At 48.0% G+C, this 19,154-nt stretch overlaps 1 protein-coding gene across 1 annotated transcript in view; it reads right to left on the bottom strand.

Annotated features, from left to right (window-relative positions):
- Positions 1-9,139, bottom strand: part of OTOP1 (otopetrin 1) — a 39,219-nt gene extending 30,080 nt beyond the window's left edge. The window contains exon 1 of the mRNA XM_064363943.1: positions 8,737-9,139. Coding sequence (XP_064220013.1) covers positions 8,737-9,139 — 403 coding nt within the window. The remainder of the gene's footprint in view (positions 1-8,736) is intronic.
- Positions 9,140-19,154: the final 10,015 nt, after the last annotated feature.

The raw sequence follows: 19,154 nt of genomic DNA, 5'->3' as shown, positions 1-19,154 counted from the left end.
TAATGAGCGTGGTTTTGCCCAAAATATAAAAACTAATAAAAAATGCATATTAAAAAGACTGGAAAGGAATATATAAAATACATCTAGGGATGGCAGAGGGTCCTGCTCCTCTTTGTTAGGCACCCAAATCCCTCCTAGGACACTTGGTGACAAATGAAGACATTAGTGAGAAAAAGGCAGTGATCATGGGCGCTCGATCAATGTCACAGTTCCTCATCTCTCTCCCGGGCCAGCGTTGACCTCCATTTATACATTTCTCCCACCAACAGGAGGAAACAGGATCATGTGTGCCGTGCATTAAGGCACTGAGCGGAGCGGCGGGCATGAGCCCTAACGCTGGGCTATAACGTTACAGCCCCAGCCTGAGAAGCCTCCGCTGAAAAGTAATGCAATCACCTGGCACTTTTCCACTGCTCAAAGCCTTATAGAAACAATTCTAACTCACATTGTTTTTTAATCCTGGAAACACCCCAATGAAATCAGAAACTTTTTAAGAGTGGAGATTCAATCACAGTGCTTTGAAATGTTTTGACTAATACGTGGTTGGTTTTAATTACAAAAAAACATAGTAAGATGAGGCGAGGCAGCGTGGCTGAGTGGCGAGAGCACAGACCTGCAACTGTAGAGACCCGGAAACTCACAGAATACATGAGTCCCTGCAAGTCACTTCCTGCTCCCAGCCTCAGGATTCCCACACAGAAAATGAGGATGGTCTACAGCATCAGAATCGCCTGGAGGGCTTGTTAAAACACAAATTGTGGCCAGGCTCGGTGACTCATGCCTGTAATCCCAGCACTTTGGGAGGCTGAGGTGGGTGGATCACCTGAGGTCGGGAGTTTGAGACCAACCTGACCAGCATGGGGAAACCCTGTTTCTACTAAAAATACAAAAATTAGCTGGGTGTGGTGGCACATGCCTGTAGTCCCAGCTACTTGGGAGGCTGAGGCAGGAGAATCGCTTGAACCTGGGAGGCGGGGGTTGCTGTGGGCCGAGATCAGGCCACTGCACTCCAGCCTGGGCAACAAGAGCAAAACTCTGTCTCAAAAAATAAACACACACACAAATTGCTGGGCTCCACCTCCAGATTTTCTGATTCAGTAGGTCTGGGTGGGGCCCCAAATTCTGCATCTCTAACAGGTTTTCAAGTGGGGCTGCCACTGTCCATCTAGGCCCCACTGTGAAAACTACTAGTCTAGACCATTGCTGCGGTTAACATGTCAAGGGTTCAGTAATAAATACTTAACAGATTTTCTTATACTTTTGAAATCCTTCCTTTCTTCCTTTGTTCATCCATTCCTCCACAGAATCATTCACCCAGTTATTTATACGGCAAATATCTTGGGGACTCCTACTATGCATGAGGCATTATGCCAAGGGCTCAAAGACAGACATATGAGATTGCTGTAGAAACAAAAATATACTAGTATAATATTGCATAAATTGGGGTGTGCACAAAATATCAGAGAGATGAGCTGGCAATTCACTTTTTTCTGTGCAGCCTGGGAAAGCAGAAGACAGTGGAAGAATCTGCCCCAAGGAAAGGACTGCACCTCAAAAACCGTATTCCCAGCTAAGATGTCACCCACGTGTCAGGCAAAAGGCAGAACGATGTTTGAATATTTACAAAATGTGATTGTTTCAACAACTATTTATTGAGCAGCAACCGTGGGCCAGGCACCGTTCCGGGCACTGAAGATATAAAGGTCAATAAAATAGAGTATCTGCCCTCGGGGAGTTTCACATCTAGTGGGGAAGGAAGAAAATAAAACAATAAATAATAAACATGTAAAGAATGTCAGGAGTTCGAGACCATCCTGGCCAACATGGTGACACCCCAACTCTATAAAAATACAAAAAATTAGCCAGGTGTGGTGGCACATGTCTGTAGTCCCAGCTACTCAGGAGGCTGAGACAGGAGAATCACTTGAACCCAGGAGCGGAGATCGCTCCATTGCACTCCAGCCTGGGTGACAGAGCAAGACTTTGCCTCAAAAAAAAAAAAAATGTCAGGAAGTGCTAAGTGCATGAAGAAAAGCAAAGCAGAGAAGGGGACTGAGGGTGAAGGCATGTGGGCAGGAAAGGGGGTGACTGTTGAACAGAGAACAGAGGGTGAGAGAAAACTGTCATCTACATAACTCGTCTGACAAAGGACTTTAAACAAACAACTTGTGAACTGGAAGAGTCCCCAACAGAGGGGAAGATGAAGAGGAGAGCAAATGACAGTGACCAATCAACTTTGTGGAAGACTGGAGGAGGGTGGAGGTATAATGGATGGAGAGACAGATAGTCAAGGAGATAGATAATTAGATTAATAGGAGAACAAAAAAAAGAAAAGAACTTAAATCCAAATGGATAAACTGGCTGAGATGTGTGATTTACATGCCCTATAAAGACTTCTCATACAGAATAGATATGTTGAGGCAAAATTTTATTAAATATTAAACCATCTCTACAAAACCCCTAAGTTCAGCCAGGCACAGTGGCTCAAACCTATAATCCCAGCATTTGGGAGGCCAAGGCAGGCAGATCACCTGAGGTCAGAAGTTCAAGACCAGCCTGGTCAACACGGTGAAACCCGTCTCTACTAAAAATACAAAAAGTAGCCAGGTATGCTGTCACACACCTGTAATCCCAGCTACTTGGGAGGCTGAGGCAGGAGAATCGCTTGAACTCGGGAGGTGGAGGTTGCAGTGAGCCGAGATTGCGCCATTGCACTCTAGCCTGGGTGACAGAGGGAAACTCCATCTCAAAAAAAAAAAAAAAGAATGAAGTAAGATGCATCTGATTATGAGAGTGAGGGAAGAAAAAATGGCCATTAATGGAATTAAAAAATCACAATAAAGTTTTCAAATGCTCAAAAGAGGCAAACATTCGGAAAAGAAAAAGGAAAGAATTAGATTGTAAAATATATCATAAACATCCTAAAGAAAAATGGAAACAAAAGTCAACTGTGTAAGTCATTACTATAAGATAGAATGATCTAAGCCCTCCCACTAAGTGGTAAGCAAGAATAGGAAGACTGAATTAAACAGGAAACCTAGCTACATGATCTTTACACAAATCAGACTTTGAACAAAGTAATAAAGGTTTAAAATAAAGGAGAGGACAAAGAGGAACCAATGCAAACAAAAAGAAAGTCGGAGTGGCAATATCAATATCAGACCATACGGGATTTAACGTTAATGTAATGAGTAGGATAAAGAGTTCTTCCTCCTTTATCACGACATATGACAAAAGACAGACTGTATGAGAAAGATATAACAGTCACATGTGTTCCCAAATAAAACAGCTTTTGCTTTATATATATATGTATGTATAAGAATAAATATATATAAATATAAAATATATGCATATTTTTTTGAGACAAAGTTTCGCTCTTGTCGCCCAGGCTGGAGTGCAATGGAGCGATCTCTGTTCACTGCGACCTCCGCCTTCCGGATTCAAGCGATTCTCCTGTCTCAGCCTCCCTGCTTTATATATTTAACTGCTGGTAATAAAAAAAAAGAACTGAAAATTTCAGAACTAGACAGATTAAGAAGACAAAATATAAGTAAAGACATAGAAGAATTGAATCACACAATCAATGAACTTGCTTTTCTGTGTATATAAAATCTGGCACACCTCAAAACAGAGCATGAAATGTTGGATGTCCATGGAACGCTGACAAAGGTCATGCTCTAAAAGACAGTAGAACATCAAGTGGCAGAGGCCAGGTGCCCATTTCCTACCACTTATTAGTTGATGAGCTTGGGCAATTACTTAACTTACCTATGCCTCAGTTTCCCCATCTATAAAATGTAAGAGCAGGAATAATGCCTATCTTGTAGGGGTGCTGAGGAGATTAATGAGTCATTACATGGAAGTCACCTAGAACAGTGCCCCTTACCTAGAAAGTTCTATACGTGGGATGTCATTATCATCCCTCAATCACCAAGAAAAACTTGATGCATTAGAACCAATTAGAAAGTTTACCAACCACAATACTTGAGAATAATCTAAAGACTACCTAGGGTACCCATCTAGTGATGGCAGAGGGACCCCCCTCCTCTTCGTTAGGTACCCAAATCCCTCCTAGGAGTCTAGAATCTTGAACCCCCCTCTCAGAGGTGGAAGGTCCCATAGAGTTAGTCTACATTCTATCTCATGCAAGAATGCTTCCAATGCATCCTGACCGGCAGCCATCTGACCTCTACCTGGACAAGCCCAGGGATGGAAGGCTCCATGTCTCTCAAAGTGCACCCTTCCATCACCAGCTGGTATTTACCCTATTTATTTATTTCATTTTATTTTATTGAAATGGAGTCTCACTCTGTTGCCCAGGCTGGAGTGCAGTAGCATGATCTTGGCTCACTAGCAACCTCTGCCTCCTGGGTTCCAGCAATTCTCCTGCCTCAGCCTCCCAAGTAGCTGGGATTACAAGCACCTGCCACCGCATCCGGCTAATTTTTGTATTTTTAGTAGAGATGGGGTTTCACCACATTGGCCAGGCTAGTCTCAAACTCCTGACCTCAAGTGATCCAACCACCTCAGCCTCCCAAAGTGCTGGGATTACAGGTGTGAGCCACCATGCCCAGCCTGGTGCTTAATTTAGAATGCTCTTCTTTATATTGAAGTACAGTTGACTTCCCAGAACCATCATCCTCTTCCCTGGAGCTTCTATCATCATTCACTTCTCATCCACCCATCTAGTTATCCATCCATCCATTCATTCATCCATTCAGTTATTCAGTAGATACCAACTGGTATTTACTACATGTCAGGCACCATGCTGGGAGCTTGGGATACAATGGTAAGCACATTCAGACAGGGTCTCTACCTTTAGGAGCTCAGTCTGGCTAGCCCAACAGTCACTGAATAATACAATCTCCTGCTTGATTAGTGCTAGAAAGAAAATGAACAGAGTGTTATGAGACCTTACATCCTGGGAGCTGCCCCTGGTCTGAAACTATTGGGAGAGGTTTCCCAGAGGAAATGACTCTTATTTGCTGAAAGACAGAAAATGACCTGGAGCTAACAGGTGCAAGGCAGCAGCACTTTCTACCCTGTGACCTCCGCATCCTTCTCTCTTCTGGACTGGCCCTCCTTTTGCTCCTCCTACTGCCACTCTTTCCAGGGCCCTGTGAAATGCTCAAGGAGGATGAGACCCTCCATGTACAGTCTGACTTCCTTTCCATTGAAAGTCAAGCCTGCATCTGATTTTTTGGCAGCCACATTCTCTTGTTTGTGTCGAAATCGTGACACTATGTCTATGTTTTCCACTGGACCAGAAATTTCATCCAAGAAAACAAATGTGTAAGAAAATGCATGCAGTTAAGCAAGACCCTCATGGTGGCCCCAGAATGGGGCTTGGGGATCACTGCTCCCTTTCCTGAGGCACGTGCCCTCTGACTATTGATCTAAGATTGTCACCAGCACCAGGGCAGGGCTGAGTTCCTGGGTCAAACCTGTCTTTCCAGCTAGAATTCCAGAGGAAACCCCAGTCCCTGTTGGGGCTGAAGGTGTTTCCCTGTGGCATCAGGGCCTCCTGACATTCAAAATTAGCCTCTTGTTTCTTTGATGAACCCACAGGAATGGCCAGGGCTTTGCAAACTGCTTCTCGCAACATCCCCCAGCTCCTCCCAGAGAGGCAACTGGGAGTCTTATCTTACTGATGAGGAAACCGGGACTCAGAAAGGTGAAGGTGATAGAGCTGATACCTCAAGCCAAGCCTTCCAGGGCCAACGCCATTTCCATGATACCCACACCTCACTTGAATTACACTATTATGAGGCAACTCACGGAATGTCTAAACAGCCACCATTTTCTGAACACCTATCATGTGCTCTCTCTACCTTGCCTATTTATTCCCTCTCTACATACTGTCCAAAAGACACCTCAAATGTAGCATGTCCACAAGAGAAATGTAACATGTCATTGGTTTTGTGTCCCCACCCTGCTCTTCCCTCTGGCTTCCCAATCTTGGGAAATGGTGCAACCATTCACCCATAGACTCAGGCTCCAATGCTCACAGTCAACCTAGAAAGAGGCAGAGAGAGAGGAAGAATAAAAAAACACAGATGGATGGATGGATGGATGGATGGATGGATGGATGGATAAGTGAATGATGATAGAAGCTCCAGGGAAGTTGAAAAGTCAACTGCATTTCAATATAAAGAAGAGCATTCCTTGGATAAGCACAGACTGACCAGAAAAAAAAGAAGAAGAAGAGCATACTAAATGCACCAGGCTGGGCACAGTGTGAGCTTATCCTATAATAAGCTCACGCCTGTAATCACAGCACTTTGGGAGACTAAGGCGGATCACCTGAGCTCAGGCGTTTGAGACCAACCTGGTCAACATGGTGAAACACCATCTCTACTAAAAATACAAAAATTAGCCAGGTGTGGTGATGTGTGCACTTGTAGTCCAAGCTAGGAGGCTGAGGCAGGGGAATCACTTGAACCCAGGAAGTGGAGGTTGCAGTGAGCCATGATCAAGCCACTGCACTCCAGCCTGGGCAACAGAGTGAGATTCCATCTCAAAAAAAAAAAAAGAAAGAAAAGAGAGAGAGAGGGAGGAAGAGAGAAGGAAAGAAGAGAAAGAGGAGAGAGAGGGAGGAGGGATGGTGGAGAGGAGAGAGGAAGGGAGGATGAAGGAGGGGAAGAAAGAAAGAAAATAAGGAAAAAGGAAGGAAAGGGAAGAGGAAGAGAGGAGGGAGGGGAGGGAATAGGGAAGGAGGGGAAGGAAGAAGGGAGGAAGAAGGATGGAGGAAAAAAGAAGTGAAAGACCAAAAAGGGGTCCTTGACTTCAGGAAAGCACAGGCACAGGCTCATGTGTATAATATTCTTTAGCCTAATATTGTAAGTCAATATCCTAAAATAACTCTTTGTGCCTTGTTTTAAACAGCACCAGATTCACTGTCATTCACAGGGAGTCACGAAACCATGAACCTCCCTAAAACAACCATTTTCAGAACAGGAATTTGGGCCAACCTGCAAAGGTGTCAAATTTTCCCAAAAGCAAGATGAACTAGATCCTGAGCCTAAGAAGCCTAAAGTCTCATCTGGATGATAAGGATCATATCCAAATAGGCATAATACAAGGCAGAAATGGACAAGGACCAAAGGCGCTTTACAGAGGGAGGGCCACGGTGGCCCATGGAAGGGAGGAGCAATCCCTGCCAGGCATCTGGGCAGGACCTTTGAAGGAAATGTGGGAAGGAGGCCTAGTGTGTCCCGCCCCTCCACCCCGCCCCCTCCCCGTCAATCACTGCAGGATTCCCATTCTACAGATGGTGAAACCAGGGTTCAGGGTAAGGGAGGCAATCAAGTAACTCGCCCAAGCTCATGCATGCAAGGAACACGGAAGCCCCACTCTAACGGAGTTTTAAATGCAGGTCTAACATGAGAATACAGGTGGCCATGTGTGATGTATCTGGACCACATGATGTGAAATGCAGTCGGCCTCTCCGGGAAGGTTACTCAGACACAGGCTTTCTTCACAAGCATGCTGCCCAAGGCCTCCTCCCTTTCACCTGCACCACCTCTGTCTCTCATTCAAGTCAGACAGCCCCAGCCAGGCACCGTGGCTCAAGCCTGTAATCCCAGCACTAAGGCAGGAGGATCCCCTGAGGCCGGGAGTTTGAGACCAGGAGGCAACACAGAAATACCCTGTCTCTACAAGGTATAACAAAACTCAGCGGGCAAGGTGGTTTGTGCCTGGAGTTCCAGCTATTCAGGAGGCTGAAGTGGGAGGACTGCTTGAGCCCAGGAGGTAGAGGCTGTAGTGAGCTTTGCGCCACTGCACTTCAGCCTGGGAGACAGAGCAACACCCTGTCTCAAAAACAAAAACAAACATAAAAAAAGAGTGGCAGCCCCTTGAGGAAGGGAGAGTTCCTATCTTGACAATTTCAGTCAATGCCTGTGAGCACCAGCAGGAGCTTCTATCCCTCCCTGCCCCACCCTGCATCCACGCTCTCATTAATTCCCCCTCATTTTCTCGGCACCCACTTCGTGCCAGGCCCTGAAGTGGCTATAGGACCGAGAGACACGAATCACAGAGCTCCCCAGTGGGGTGGAGGGTACCGACGTGTCGTCAAGGACGATAGGGCCCAGTGCAGGCGGGGGGCGTGTGGAAAGACCTGCAAAGCCAGGAGGAGACGGGTTCAGAGAAGCCTCAAGGGAAGAATGGGGTGACGCCTGAGCCCTGTCTCGGAAAGCAGGGGGGCAGGTGGGAGAGTGGAAAAGACATTCCTGGAGGCGGGAACCGAACGTGCCGAGTGTGCAGAGGCAAGGAAGCAGGAGATCTTGCGACGGGAGTGGAAAGTCCGTGAGAACGACCGCAGCACAGGATGAGAACGAAGGAGGGGATCAAAGAAAACGGGCCCTCGGAGGCCACGTGCTAGAAGGCCCTGAGTGCCAGGAGAGAGAGCGTGGCCTTCATCACGGGGTTAGTACGGCCACTGCACGGCTGTAAGCCAGGGGGAGACTGGAGAGGTTTGGGGAGACTGGAGAGGTTTGTGTAACTGTAGCTGTAATGATGGAAACGCCTGGAGGCCGAGAGGAGGCTCCTGTGGCTACCCAGGCTTCAAAAGAGGAGAGAAGGAAGGGCAGAGAGGAGAGCCAGGAAAGATGCACAGAGACCAAGGCAGAAAAGGCTGAAGGGAAGGCGGCAGCGGTGGGAAGGGCGCACAGCCGCCTTAGGATGCGGCCCGCGAGCGAGGAGGCCGAGACCCGCTCGCCCCGCGCCTGGACTCACCGCGCAGCCAGCCGGCGCCCGCGTGCGTGTCCTTGAGGCGGAAGAGGCGGCGGTGCGCGGAGCTGCGGCCCACGTACCACAGCATCCACAGCAGCTGCAGCAGCATGAGCGCCGTCAGGAAGCACAGCAGGTCGCTCTTGCCCACGCCCGCGGCGTGCACGGCCCAGGCCAGCAGCAGCAGCAGCCCCGCCACAAACACGTTCAGCCCGTACTGGCTGCTCAGCGCCTCCGCCAGCTTCTGCGGGACGCTGGCGCGCACACCGCCCCGCCGAGAGGCTGGGGACTCCGGGGACCTCAGGGACGAGGGCGAGGGCGGCGGGCAGGCCGCGGGCCCCGACGACCCCTCGACCGAAGCGTTTGCAGCTGCCTGGGGCGAGGCGGGGGACCCCAGGCCCTTGAGCATCTTCGAGACACCCGCTCCAAGTCTGGTCCCGGAGGTGGCCGCTGCCGGGCCCCGCCTGCGCTTCCAGCTCCTGTCCTTGCCCCGACGCCTCTGCCAACCAGCACCCCCCCTTTCCTTTTTCAACGCCCCTCCGATTCCCATCCCACGCCCCTGCCAACCTGCCCCCACTCCTGACACCTCCCGAGGCCCGCCCTCCCCTCTTCTGCCCCTTCACCCTCGGTCAAGGTACCACCCTGTCCACCTACCCGGCGCCCCACCCTGCTGACCCGGGATTCTACGCGCTCCCCTGCCCACTGCCCCTCACTGGGCAACGCCCAGGGCAGCCCCCTGCCTACTCCGGGACCCACGCGGACAGCTCCCCACTCCTGATCCCTGGGACACAGGCAAGCCCTGCCCAGACACTCGCGCGTCCTCTCGCACCTCCGCCCGCGCTCCCGGCCCCCGCCCGCCGCCGTCTGCAGCCCTCACCCCTGCGCCGACGCCCGCCGACCCAGCCCCTGTCCCGGCGCCCTGGAAATGCTGGGTGACAAGAGGTGCCTCCCGGGGTTGCGGGGGTAGGGAGAAGAGAAGGGGTCTCCCGGAGCTAGACCAAGGGGGTGTGCACGGGGGGCGTGGCTGCTGCCAAGTGGGGCGTCCCGGGCTCTGCAGGAGCATGCGCTGCTCTGGGCCGTCCCCGTGGGTCTCCGTTGGGGAACCCAGAGGCCCAGGTGATCCTGCCTGGGTCCGTGTCCAAGCGTCTGTCGGTCTGTCCTTGTCCCTGCGTATCTCTGTGTTGTCTTCTCTGCGCGGGTCACTCTGTGTCTGTGTTCGGGCGTATCTGGTTAGGGGTGGAGGAGGGCCCGTCACTGGCTCTCTGAATCGGGGGAGGGGCCGCCTTTTGTGGGTTTTTCTGTTTGTCTGTCTGGTGTGCCTGTGTGTAGGCTGCGAGACGCCCAGAAGCGGAAGAAGACCTAAGCCACTTTCCAAGAAGAGAGACCATCCCGCGCCCTCCTCCAAAGGAGTGGCAGCAGTTCTGGGCCGTGCGGAGCTGGAGTGGGGGACGCCCCGGGGTCTGCCTGGAGCCACTGGCACCCAAGCGTCTCCACCATCCCCTTCCAAAGCCCCCGGGGCCCGCCTCACGCCCGCCGGCTCCCGGAAGGGGACTGCGTGCGCCCGGGCGCCGCGCTCGGGTGCCGCTAAGTGGAAGTCTAGAAAGTTTCTGCAGAAGAGCGTCCAACGGTCTGGCGTGTCGGACTGGAGGCGCAGAACCCCAGCCGCAGGACCGCGATTCTGGGGATTGGGAGCGAGCCTGGGGCGAGCCCCCATCCTACCCCCGCGCAGCAGCCCGGGGCTGGCCCCGGAAGACACTCTCTCCCTCTTGGTTTAAGGCTCTACTACTGCTGTCTTGAAATTCTTAATCTTTGAACAAGGGGGCCCACGTTTTTGTTTTGCGCTGGGCTCAGCAAATTGCAATCGCGGGTTCTGACTAGTAAAGGAGGGGCGGGGAGCCCTGGGCCGGCAGGGAGTCAACCTGGGGACCTTGCCTTGCCTCCAACATTCTTCCAACTCATTCATTCATCCATTTGACCAACACATATTTATGCGTTGACTTATGAATCATTTGCTGGTCTCTGTTCTAGGCTCTGGGGTTTTAGCTATGAAAGGCTCTGCTCAGGTGGAGCTGATGTCAGGTAGAGCCACAGCAATAGACAAACAGCTAATGAGTCGTCACTGGGAAGCTGGGAAACATGACCTGTGAGACTTAGCCCTCAACTTCGAGGAGCTTGGGGGTGAGGACAGAGTAAGCAGCACAGCAGCCTTGAGCTGGGCTGCAAGAAGGGGCCCGCGGGGAGCCCAGGTCTGCAGGAAGGCTGAAGGGTTCAGGGAGGAGGCAACACCTGCACACTTTTTTTCTTTCCTTCTCTTTTCTTTCTTTCTTCTTTCTTTCTTTATTTTTCTTTCTCCTTCCTCCCTTCCTTCCTTCCTTCCTTCCTCCCTCCCTTCCTTCCTTCCTTCCTTCCTATTTTTCTTTCTAATAGAGACAGGGTCTCCCTATGTTGCCCAGGCTGGAATGAAGTGGTATGATTATAACTCAAACTCTGGGGCTCAAGTGCTCCTCCCATCTTTGCATCCCAAATAGCTGGGACTGCAGTTTTGTACTAAAATGCCTGGCTTGTTTTTCGTTTGGATTGGTTTGGTTTTTTAAATTATTTTTTGCAGAGACGGGGGTCTCGCTATGTTCCTCAGGTTGATCCCAAACCCCTGGGCTCAAGCGATCCTCCCACCTCAGCCTCCCAAAGCACTGGGACTACAGGCACCAGCCACCGCGTCTGGCATCCTGCACATTCTTTACTTTTAGGAGTGGATGGCCAGGCAGAAGGGAGCAGGGGTCAGGGAGGGCAGTCCAGAGAGAGAATCCAGCAAGCCTACTAGGGACCCTCCACCTTCTCCCCTCCCCTTCCTACCAACAGATACTGACACCAACAGCCAGAGCGACCTGGAAACCTGAGCTGAAGATGGCAGAGCCTGTCCGCCTGTATCCCCGGTGACTAGTGATGCGGCTTCCCTTCCCAAAGCTGGACCTTACATGAATGAGAAATAAACTTCCATTGTGCTAAGCCACCACAAGTCTGAAGTGTTACAGCAGCTCGCAGTACCATATACCATTCAGTACAAAGGTAAATAACACTCAGTCACTGTCTGAAAGTCAGGTGGAAAGCCTGTCTCTGGGCTACCCGCATTTTTTTTTTTTTTTTTTTTGAGATGGAGTCTCACTCTGTCGCTCATGCTGGAGTGCAGTGGCACAATCTCGGCTCACTGCAACCTCCGCCTCCCGGGTTCAGGCAATTCTCCTGCCTCAGCCTCCTGAGTAGCTGGGATTACAGGTGCCCGCCACCACACCCAGCTAGTTTTTGTATTTTCAGTAGAGATGAGGTTTCACCATGTTGGCTAGACTGTTCTCAAACTCCTGACCGGGTGATTCTCCCACCTAAGCCTCCCAAAGTATTGAGATTACAGCTGTGAGCCACCATGCCCAGCCTGCATTTTTTTAAAGAAACAATGAAATGAAAGCTTCTGGGGGCTAAAATCAGCCCCCTTTATCGTAATCTCAAGACAATGTTAAAACTGAGAGCCTGCAATCCCAGCACTTTGGGAGGTTGAGGCAGATCACTTGAGGTCAGGAGTTCGAGACTAGCCTGGCCAACATGGTGAAACCCCATCTCTGCTAAAAATACAAAAATTAGCTGGGCATGGTGGTGCCCACCTGTAATCCCAGCTACTCAGGAGGCTGAGGCAGGAGAATCACTTGAACCCGGGAGGCGGAGGTTGCAGTGAGCCAAGATTGTGCCACTGCACTCCAGCCTGGATGACAGAGAGACTTCATCTCAATAAATAAATTAAATTAAATTAACTGAGAGATTTACCCAAAGTGTGTTCTGCCTTCCACCGATGAGATTTATTTTTTTTTTCCCAAAAGTCTGAGTCACACGCATCTGCCAATTTCTTATGACTGACCCCTGCTCTGTGGTGGGCAGATACAAGGGGTCAGAAATGACACTCTGGTGGTGCCCAGGCCTGCTGTTTTCACCACGTTTAGCGCATCTTACAGCTGCCCACATTGTGCCCTGAGAACTGTGTGGCATGGCTCAATCAGTGTAAAAGCTGGAAATGTTCCAACCAGTCAGCTGCCTCCCAGTGATGGTTCACAACCATGCAGATGACGGGGAGACACGCTGCCCTCGGACCTGGGCTCCCTTCTTCCAGGGAGGATGACGGGATTTCACAAGGCCAGAGGCCCATTGGCACACTCAGCTACTGGAGATAATAGAAGGTCCCAAGGGGCAGTTAGAACATTTTGCCCCCAGTCACCTTTGGTGGTGGCTATGTAATCCCAGTATTTTTAAGAATAAAAGAGTTAAACAGTGTTCATTTCTTGGATGGGTATAACAAAGTGCCACTAACTGGGTGGCTTAAAAACAACAAAAGTTTATTCTCGCACAGTTCGGGAGGCCAGAAGTCCAAAATTTTGATGTCAACAGAGCCAAGTCCTCTCTGAAGGCTCCAGCGGGGGGTCCTCACCAGCCTCTTCCAGTTTTTGCTGGCTGCTGGCAACCCTTAGCCTTCCTTGGCTTGTGGCTGTGTCACTCCAATTTTACCTCTGGTGTCACTTGACCATCTTTCTTCTGTCTGTCTCTCTTTTCCTCTTCTTATAAAGACACCTGTCATAATGGGTTAAGGACCCACCCCTACTCCAATGACTTCATTGTAATTTACATCTTAATTAAATCTATAAAGATTCCATCACATTCAGAGGGACCAGAAGTTAGGATTTCAACAGATCTTCTGGTGAAAGAAAATTTAATCCATAACACACAAATGATAATCAAGATATGGAATTAACCTAAACATCCATCAGTGGATGAATGGACAAAGAAAACGTGCGTGTGTATACACATTGTATACATACACAACAGAATACTATTTAACCTTTAAAAAGAAGGAAATGGCCGGGCACAGTGGCTCATGCTTATAATGCCAACACTTTCGGCGGCCATGGTGGGTGGATTGCTTGAGCCAGGAGTTCAAGACCAGCTGGGCAACATGGCAAAACCTCAACTCTACAAAAAAATATATACAAAAAATTAACCAGACCCACTGGTGTGCACCTGTAGTCCCAGCTACTTGGGAGGCTGAGGTAGGAAGATCATTTGAGCCTGGGAAGTCGAGATTTCAGTGAGCCAAGACTGTGCCACTGCACTCCAGCCTGGGTGACAGAGTCAGACCCTGTCTCAAAAAAGAAAAAAAAAGGAGGAGAAATCCTGACATTTATAACAGCATTGAATATGAACCTGGAAGATACTATGTAAAGTGACATAAGCCAAGCACAGAAAGACAAATGCCACATGATCTCATTTATATATATATATGTATAATCTAAAAAAACTGAAGTCATATAGATAAAGAGTAGAATAGTGGCTACCAGGGGCTGAGGAGCAGGGAGAATTGATGAGTTGGGAGAATTGGCAGGTTGGGAGATGTTCGTCAAAGGGCACAAGATTTCAGTTAAGTAAGAGAGAGTTCAAGAGATCTATTGTACAGCATATAACTATAGTTAATAACAATTTGTAGATTTAAAAAATTGTGAAGAGAGTGGATTTTAAGAAATCTCACAGCCGGGCGCGGTGGCTCAAGCCTGTAATCCCAGCACTTTGGGAGGCCGAGGCGGGTGGATCACGAGGTCAAGAGATCGAGACCATCCTGGTCAACATGGTGAACCCCGTCTCTACTAATACAAAAAAAAAAAAAAATTAGCTGGGCATAGTGGCGTGTGCCTGTAATCCCAGCTACTCAGGAGGCTGAGGCAGGAGAATTGCCTGAACCCAGGAGACGGAGGTTGCGGTGAGCCGAGATCGCGCCATTGCACTCCAGCCTGGGTAACAAGAGCGAAACTCTGTCTCAAAAAAAATAAAAATAAATAAATAAATAAATCTCACCACAAAAAATAAGTAGGCAAAGTAATGCATATGTTAATGAACTCAATCTAGCCATTCCACATGTACCCTTGGACTGCAAAATTTGGAAAAATTAATTAAAAATAAACATATAAATATAAACTTTATTTATCAACATAAGCTCCATCAAGTTCGAGACACTTCTATAAGTCATATATAGCCGTTTAGCCCATCCCTAAGGAACTGAAGTTCCTGAGAATTTAACCATGTCAGTGCAGTCTTTTACACATTATTAACTGAAGAAAAAAGGGTACCCTTTACAGATTTTTTTAAGATTAGGAAACAAAAATAAGTTAGGAGGAGCCAAATCATGACTGTAATGATTTCTCATCAAAATTCTCCCAAAATTGCCTTTGTTTGATGAGAGGAATAAGCAGGAGCATTGTCGTGGTGGAGGAGGACTCTGGTAAAGCTTTCCCAAGAGTTTTTTGCTAAAGCTTTGGCTAATTTTCTCAAAAACCTCTCATAATAAGCAGATGTTATCATTCTTTTTTCCTCTAGAAAAGTCAACAAGATAAGCGCCTGGAGCCCCCAGATACTGTTGCCATGACCTGTGCTCTTGATTGGTCTGCTTTTGCTTTGACTGACCCACCTCCACCCTTGGTAGCCATTGCTCTGATTGTGCTTGGTCTTCAGGGTAGTACTAGGAAATCCATGTTTCATATCCTGCTGCAGCTTTTTGAACAAATGCTTCAGGATCTTGATTCCACTTGTTTAAAACTTCCATTGAAAGCTCTGCTGTTGTTTGCAGCTGATCTGGGAACAACAGCTTTGGTTAAGTGGAAGATTTGCTTTCAGTCAGAATTGTGCAACCTGAACCAGCTGAGACATCTATGACACTGGCTATTGCTTCTGCTATTATTAACTGCTGTTAATCATCAGTCCTCTTTGATTACTAAACAAGATTAATTTTTTCCTCAAAAATTCGTGTGTAGGGTCTCTCACTTAAGGGTTTCATCTTCAACATCATCTCACACCTTCTCAAAACAAGTTATTCATTTGTAAGCTGTTGATTTCTTTGGGGCATTGTTCCCATAAACTTTCCATGAAGCATAAATGATTTCATCATTTTTTCACCCAAGCTTCACAGTAAATTGATGTTTGTTCTTGCTTCCATTTTAGCAGAATTCATGTTGCACTGATGTGGTCTCTTTTCAAACTGATGTCTTATCTTTCTTAGTGTCTCAAACTAGATCCTATTCAGACATGTTATAACAAGTTAGTACAAGTTTTACTTGGGGCAGAAAGACTTTGAAATCCATGCATAGTTCATAATATACATTTTTTGTGAACTTCCTAAAGACCCCTCATTTTTCTTTTGAAATAATGTTAGATGTATGGGAGACTTGTAAAGATAGTACAGAGCATTCCTGTTAACATCTTTGTTCACCTAACTTCCCCTGACGTCTTAGACACCATGGTACATTTGTCAAAATGAAGAAATTAACACTGATAGACATTGAATCTGCCAGCACCTGGATCTTGGAATTCTAGCCTTAAGAATGTTGAGAAATACATTTCTGTTGCCGATAAGCCACCCAGTCTGTGGTATTTTGTTACAGCAGCCAAAATGGACTGACACTTGAAGAGTTGAGGTAACTAAAGGCTGAGGCTGGAATCATCTGAAATTTCTTTACTTACATTCTGGTGCCCGGGAATAGGAAAACACAAAGGCTGAGCTCAGCTGGGACTGTGGACCAGAGCACCTACACATGACCTCCTTATGTGGTTTGAGCCTCTACAGCCTTGTCTCCAGGCTTTGAGAGAGACAGGAAGCCAGAAGGGAATCTAGGGAGAACAAGCATTCCAAGAGAGCTAAGCAGAAACTGCATGGCCTTTGTGACCTAGCCTTCCAAGCCATGCAGAATCACTTCTAGCATACTCTATCAGTGAAAGCACTCATAAGCCCATGCCATTCAAGGGATGAAGATAAACAGTCCCTTCTCAATGGGAGGCATCACAAAAATTCAGGGCCCTCTTTTAAAACCATCATAGCAGATTCTGCACCCAGCGCTAGTGTTAAGCAAGCTGAGCCTTGCCTAGGGAACTTCTGTGTTGCTGAATCCACTCACAGTCTCCATTCCTGCCACCAGGTACTTTGTACAATGGCCCATGGAGCAAGCACTGGATGTCTGGGAAAAGAGGCTGACAGACACCCACAGAACAAGCCACTCTGCCCACCTCCTCTATAGGGTGTAGCCACTGGTGACCATTCACATGAGATGAAAATCTCCACACTCTGTATCCATTCTGAGATATTCATCCACATCCCTCTTCTCCCAATCTTGTCACCAATCTTCCAATTCTTTTCTTTCCAAGTTACCAACCATCCAGCCAAATTGCTGGCCTGTTAGCAACCACCCATGAGACAGTGGAGATTTGTACTCAGGATGTCCCTTAATCCAGACACAGAGGACAACCAAATGCACAACTCAACATTCTGCTCACTGGGAGGGTTTTCCTTCACCACTGTCCCTCAGGGCCACCACTGGGATGGACTGCATTGCTGCGGCTGTCTACTTTGGCTTGGTGCCATCACAGCATGCAAAAGCACCTGCAGCTCAGCCTGAGCTTTTCCTCCTCATTCATGAGAAACTCCCATAGGACCATGGGTGTGGATGGGGAAAGAATGCAATGCAACAGGAGTTGGTCTCAAAGGAATCTGAACCACCTGCATGTGCATTACTTATGGTTTCCAAACCTGCTCAGATTCAGTGTCATCTATCCCATTTCTACTTAATAATACAGTGCTGCTGTGCAGGCCTAACTTCATGGTTTGGTGGATCAGATAATACCCAGCTCATGATGGAAAGCTCAGGTTCTGTGGTCACTTGTCTTAAGTTAGGTGTTCAGTCTCCACCAGGGCCCAGTAGCAAATAAATTTTTCTCTCAAAAAATTGGCATCTAAAGGACTTGCTACTTCCTGTTCATCAGATCCAATTATATAACATCATCAATGTAGTGGACCAGTGTGATGCTGTGTACAATGTCAGGACAATCAAGATCTATATTATGGCACATGACAAAGAGGCTGACCAGCCCTGAAGCGGGACTGTGAAGACATACTGTTAGCTCTGCCTGGTAAAAGTGAAACTGGCACAGCCTCTACTATTATGGGACCCTATCATTACAGTTCCTACAAGGGAGCCCAGTTCTACAACCGCATTCACACCTCAGCTCCACCCTACAGAGACACTAGTTACCAGCTCAGTGATGCTTGCCCTTACTCATTTCTTATTTCCTTGATAAATGGAATCTTTCAGGCTCTTCCGAAGAATCTGGTAGATAGGCTTTCTAGCCTAATATAGTAAACCCATTTGAACATGTCTACTCCCTCAGAAACTCTTGAATCTCTTCCTCTACAAGCTGTCACAGCAATCTTGACATCTCATTTGTTTAATATGGGCCATTACTTTTTCCAAGTACGCAAGAGCCGTAACAGCAATGGATTAGAATCATCTCTTGAAGCCCTTACAAGGGTGTTGAATCCTATGTCATAAGTTTTGACGAACTCTCGCTTATCCAACTTTGTATTCAGCCTGTAATCCAGCACCACCAGGATCTACTCCCAGACACGCTCTCCTGATTCGCAGCAGTGCAGGTCCCGAGCACCTTTGCCACATAATCCTTCTCTCTTTACTTGGCAGGCCAGCCAGTAAAGTGATCACTCCAGTAAAGTGATATCAATATTTGCCCCAGGATATTGGTTGGATGGGCAGGAAGGAATATGGGACACATGCCGAGGAGGGGAAGCTTTGCTTGGTGGCTTCCTACATCCTCTGAAGCCTCTGCATTGTCTTGACCTCATGTCTATCTTCCAGTAAGGGAAAGTGGTCCCTTTCTGCAGGCCCAAAGGGTTCTGAGGAATCTAAGATATAAGGTTCTCAAGCGCACTTAAATAAATACCCCCATTCCAATTAAGGCCATAATCCTTCCCTGACTTTGCATAGGAGGTTTTCCTAGACTGAGAATTCAGCCTTCTTTGATACTCTGCCAATCTTAGAATTAAGTTCTGTGCCTATTCTTCAGTTGTTATCAACCCTGCAGCTCCAGGACATGAAAGTCTCTTTCAAAGCTACCAAGAATATCTCCTACGTCTTAGGCTTTGTGAATTGTTCTGGTAGAAACACCACCAGCTCAGTCTTAAAGGGGTACAGACAGTACACAATGAGTCCTCTGGACCTCACACCTTTTATGGGCAGGAAGCAGGCTGAAAGGCTACTCCACTCCAAACTCAGTTTTCTTACTTAAAACAAAAAACAAAGGATGATTCAGAGGATGACACAGAACCCAGAGCCAAGAGCTATGACACATTTCTAGGAAGCTGTACTGATCCCTAGTCAAGATAGGGGGCCATGTGCCCAGCTGAATTTCAGAATTGCTGTAGACTGAAGCATCCCTTTCTGAATGGGAATGTTGACTGTGATTCCCTTTCTGTCCCACCACTGTACGATCAGTGTGGATGGCCAGTAACTTGACTTTAAAAATGTTTAGAGGCTGAGCGTGGAGGTTCACACCTGTAA

This window comes from Aotus nancymaae, unplaced genomic scaffold (assembly GCF_030222135.1).
Source record: "Aotus nancymaae isolate 86718 unplaced genomic scaffold, 86718_ANA_hifiasm-v0.15.2.pri h1tg000006l, whole genome shotgun sequence".
Lineage (NCBI taxonomy): Eukaryota > Metazoa > Chordata > Mammalia > Primates > Aotidae > Aotus > Aotus nancymaae.
The sequence above is the reverse complement of the archived record's forward strand: the minus strand, read 5'-3'. Positions and strand labels throughout refer to the sequence as shown.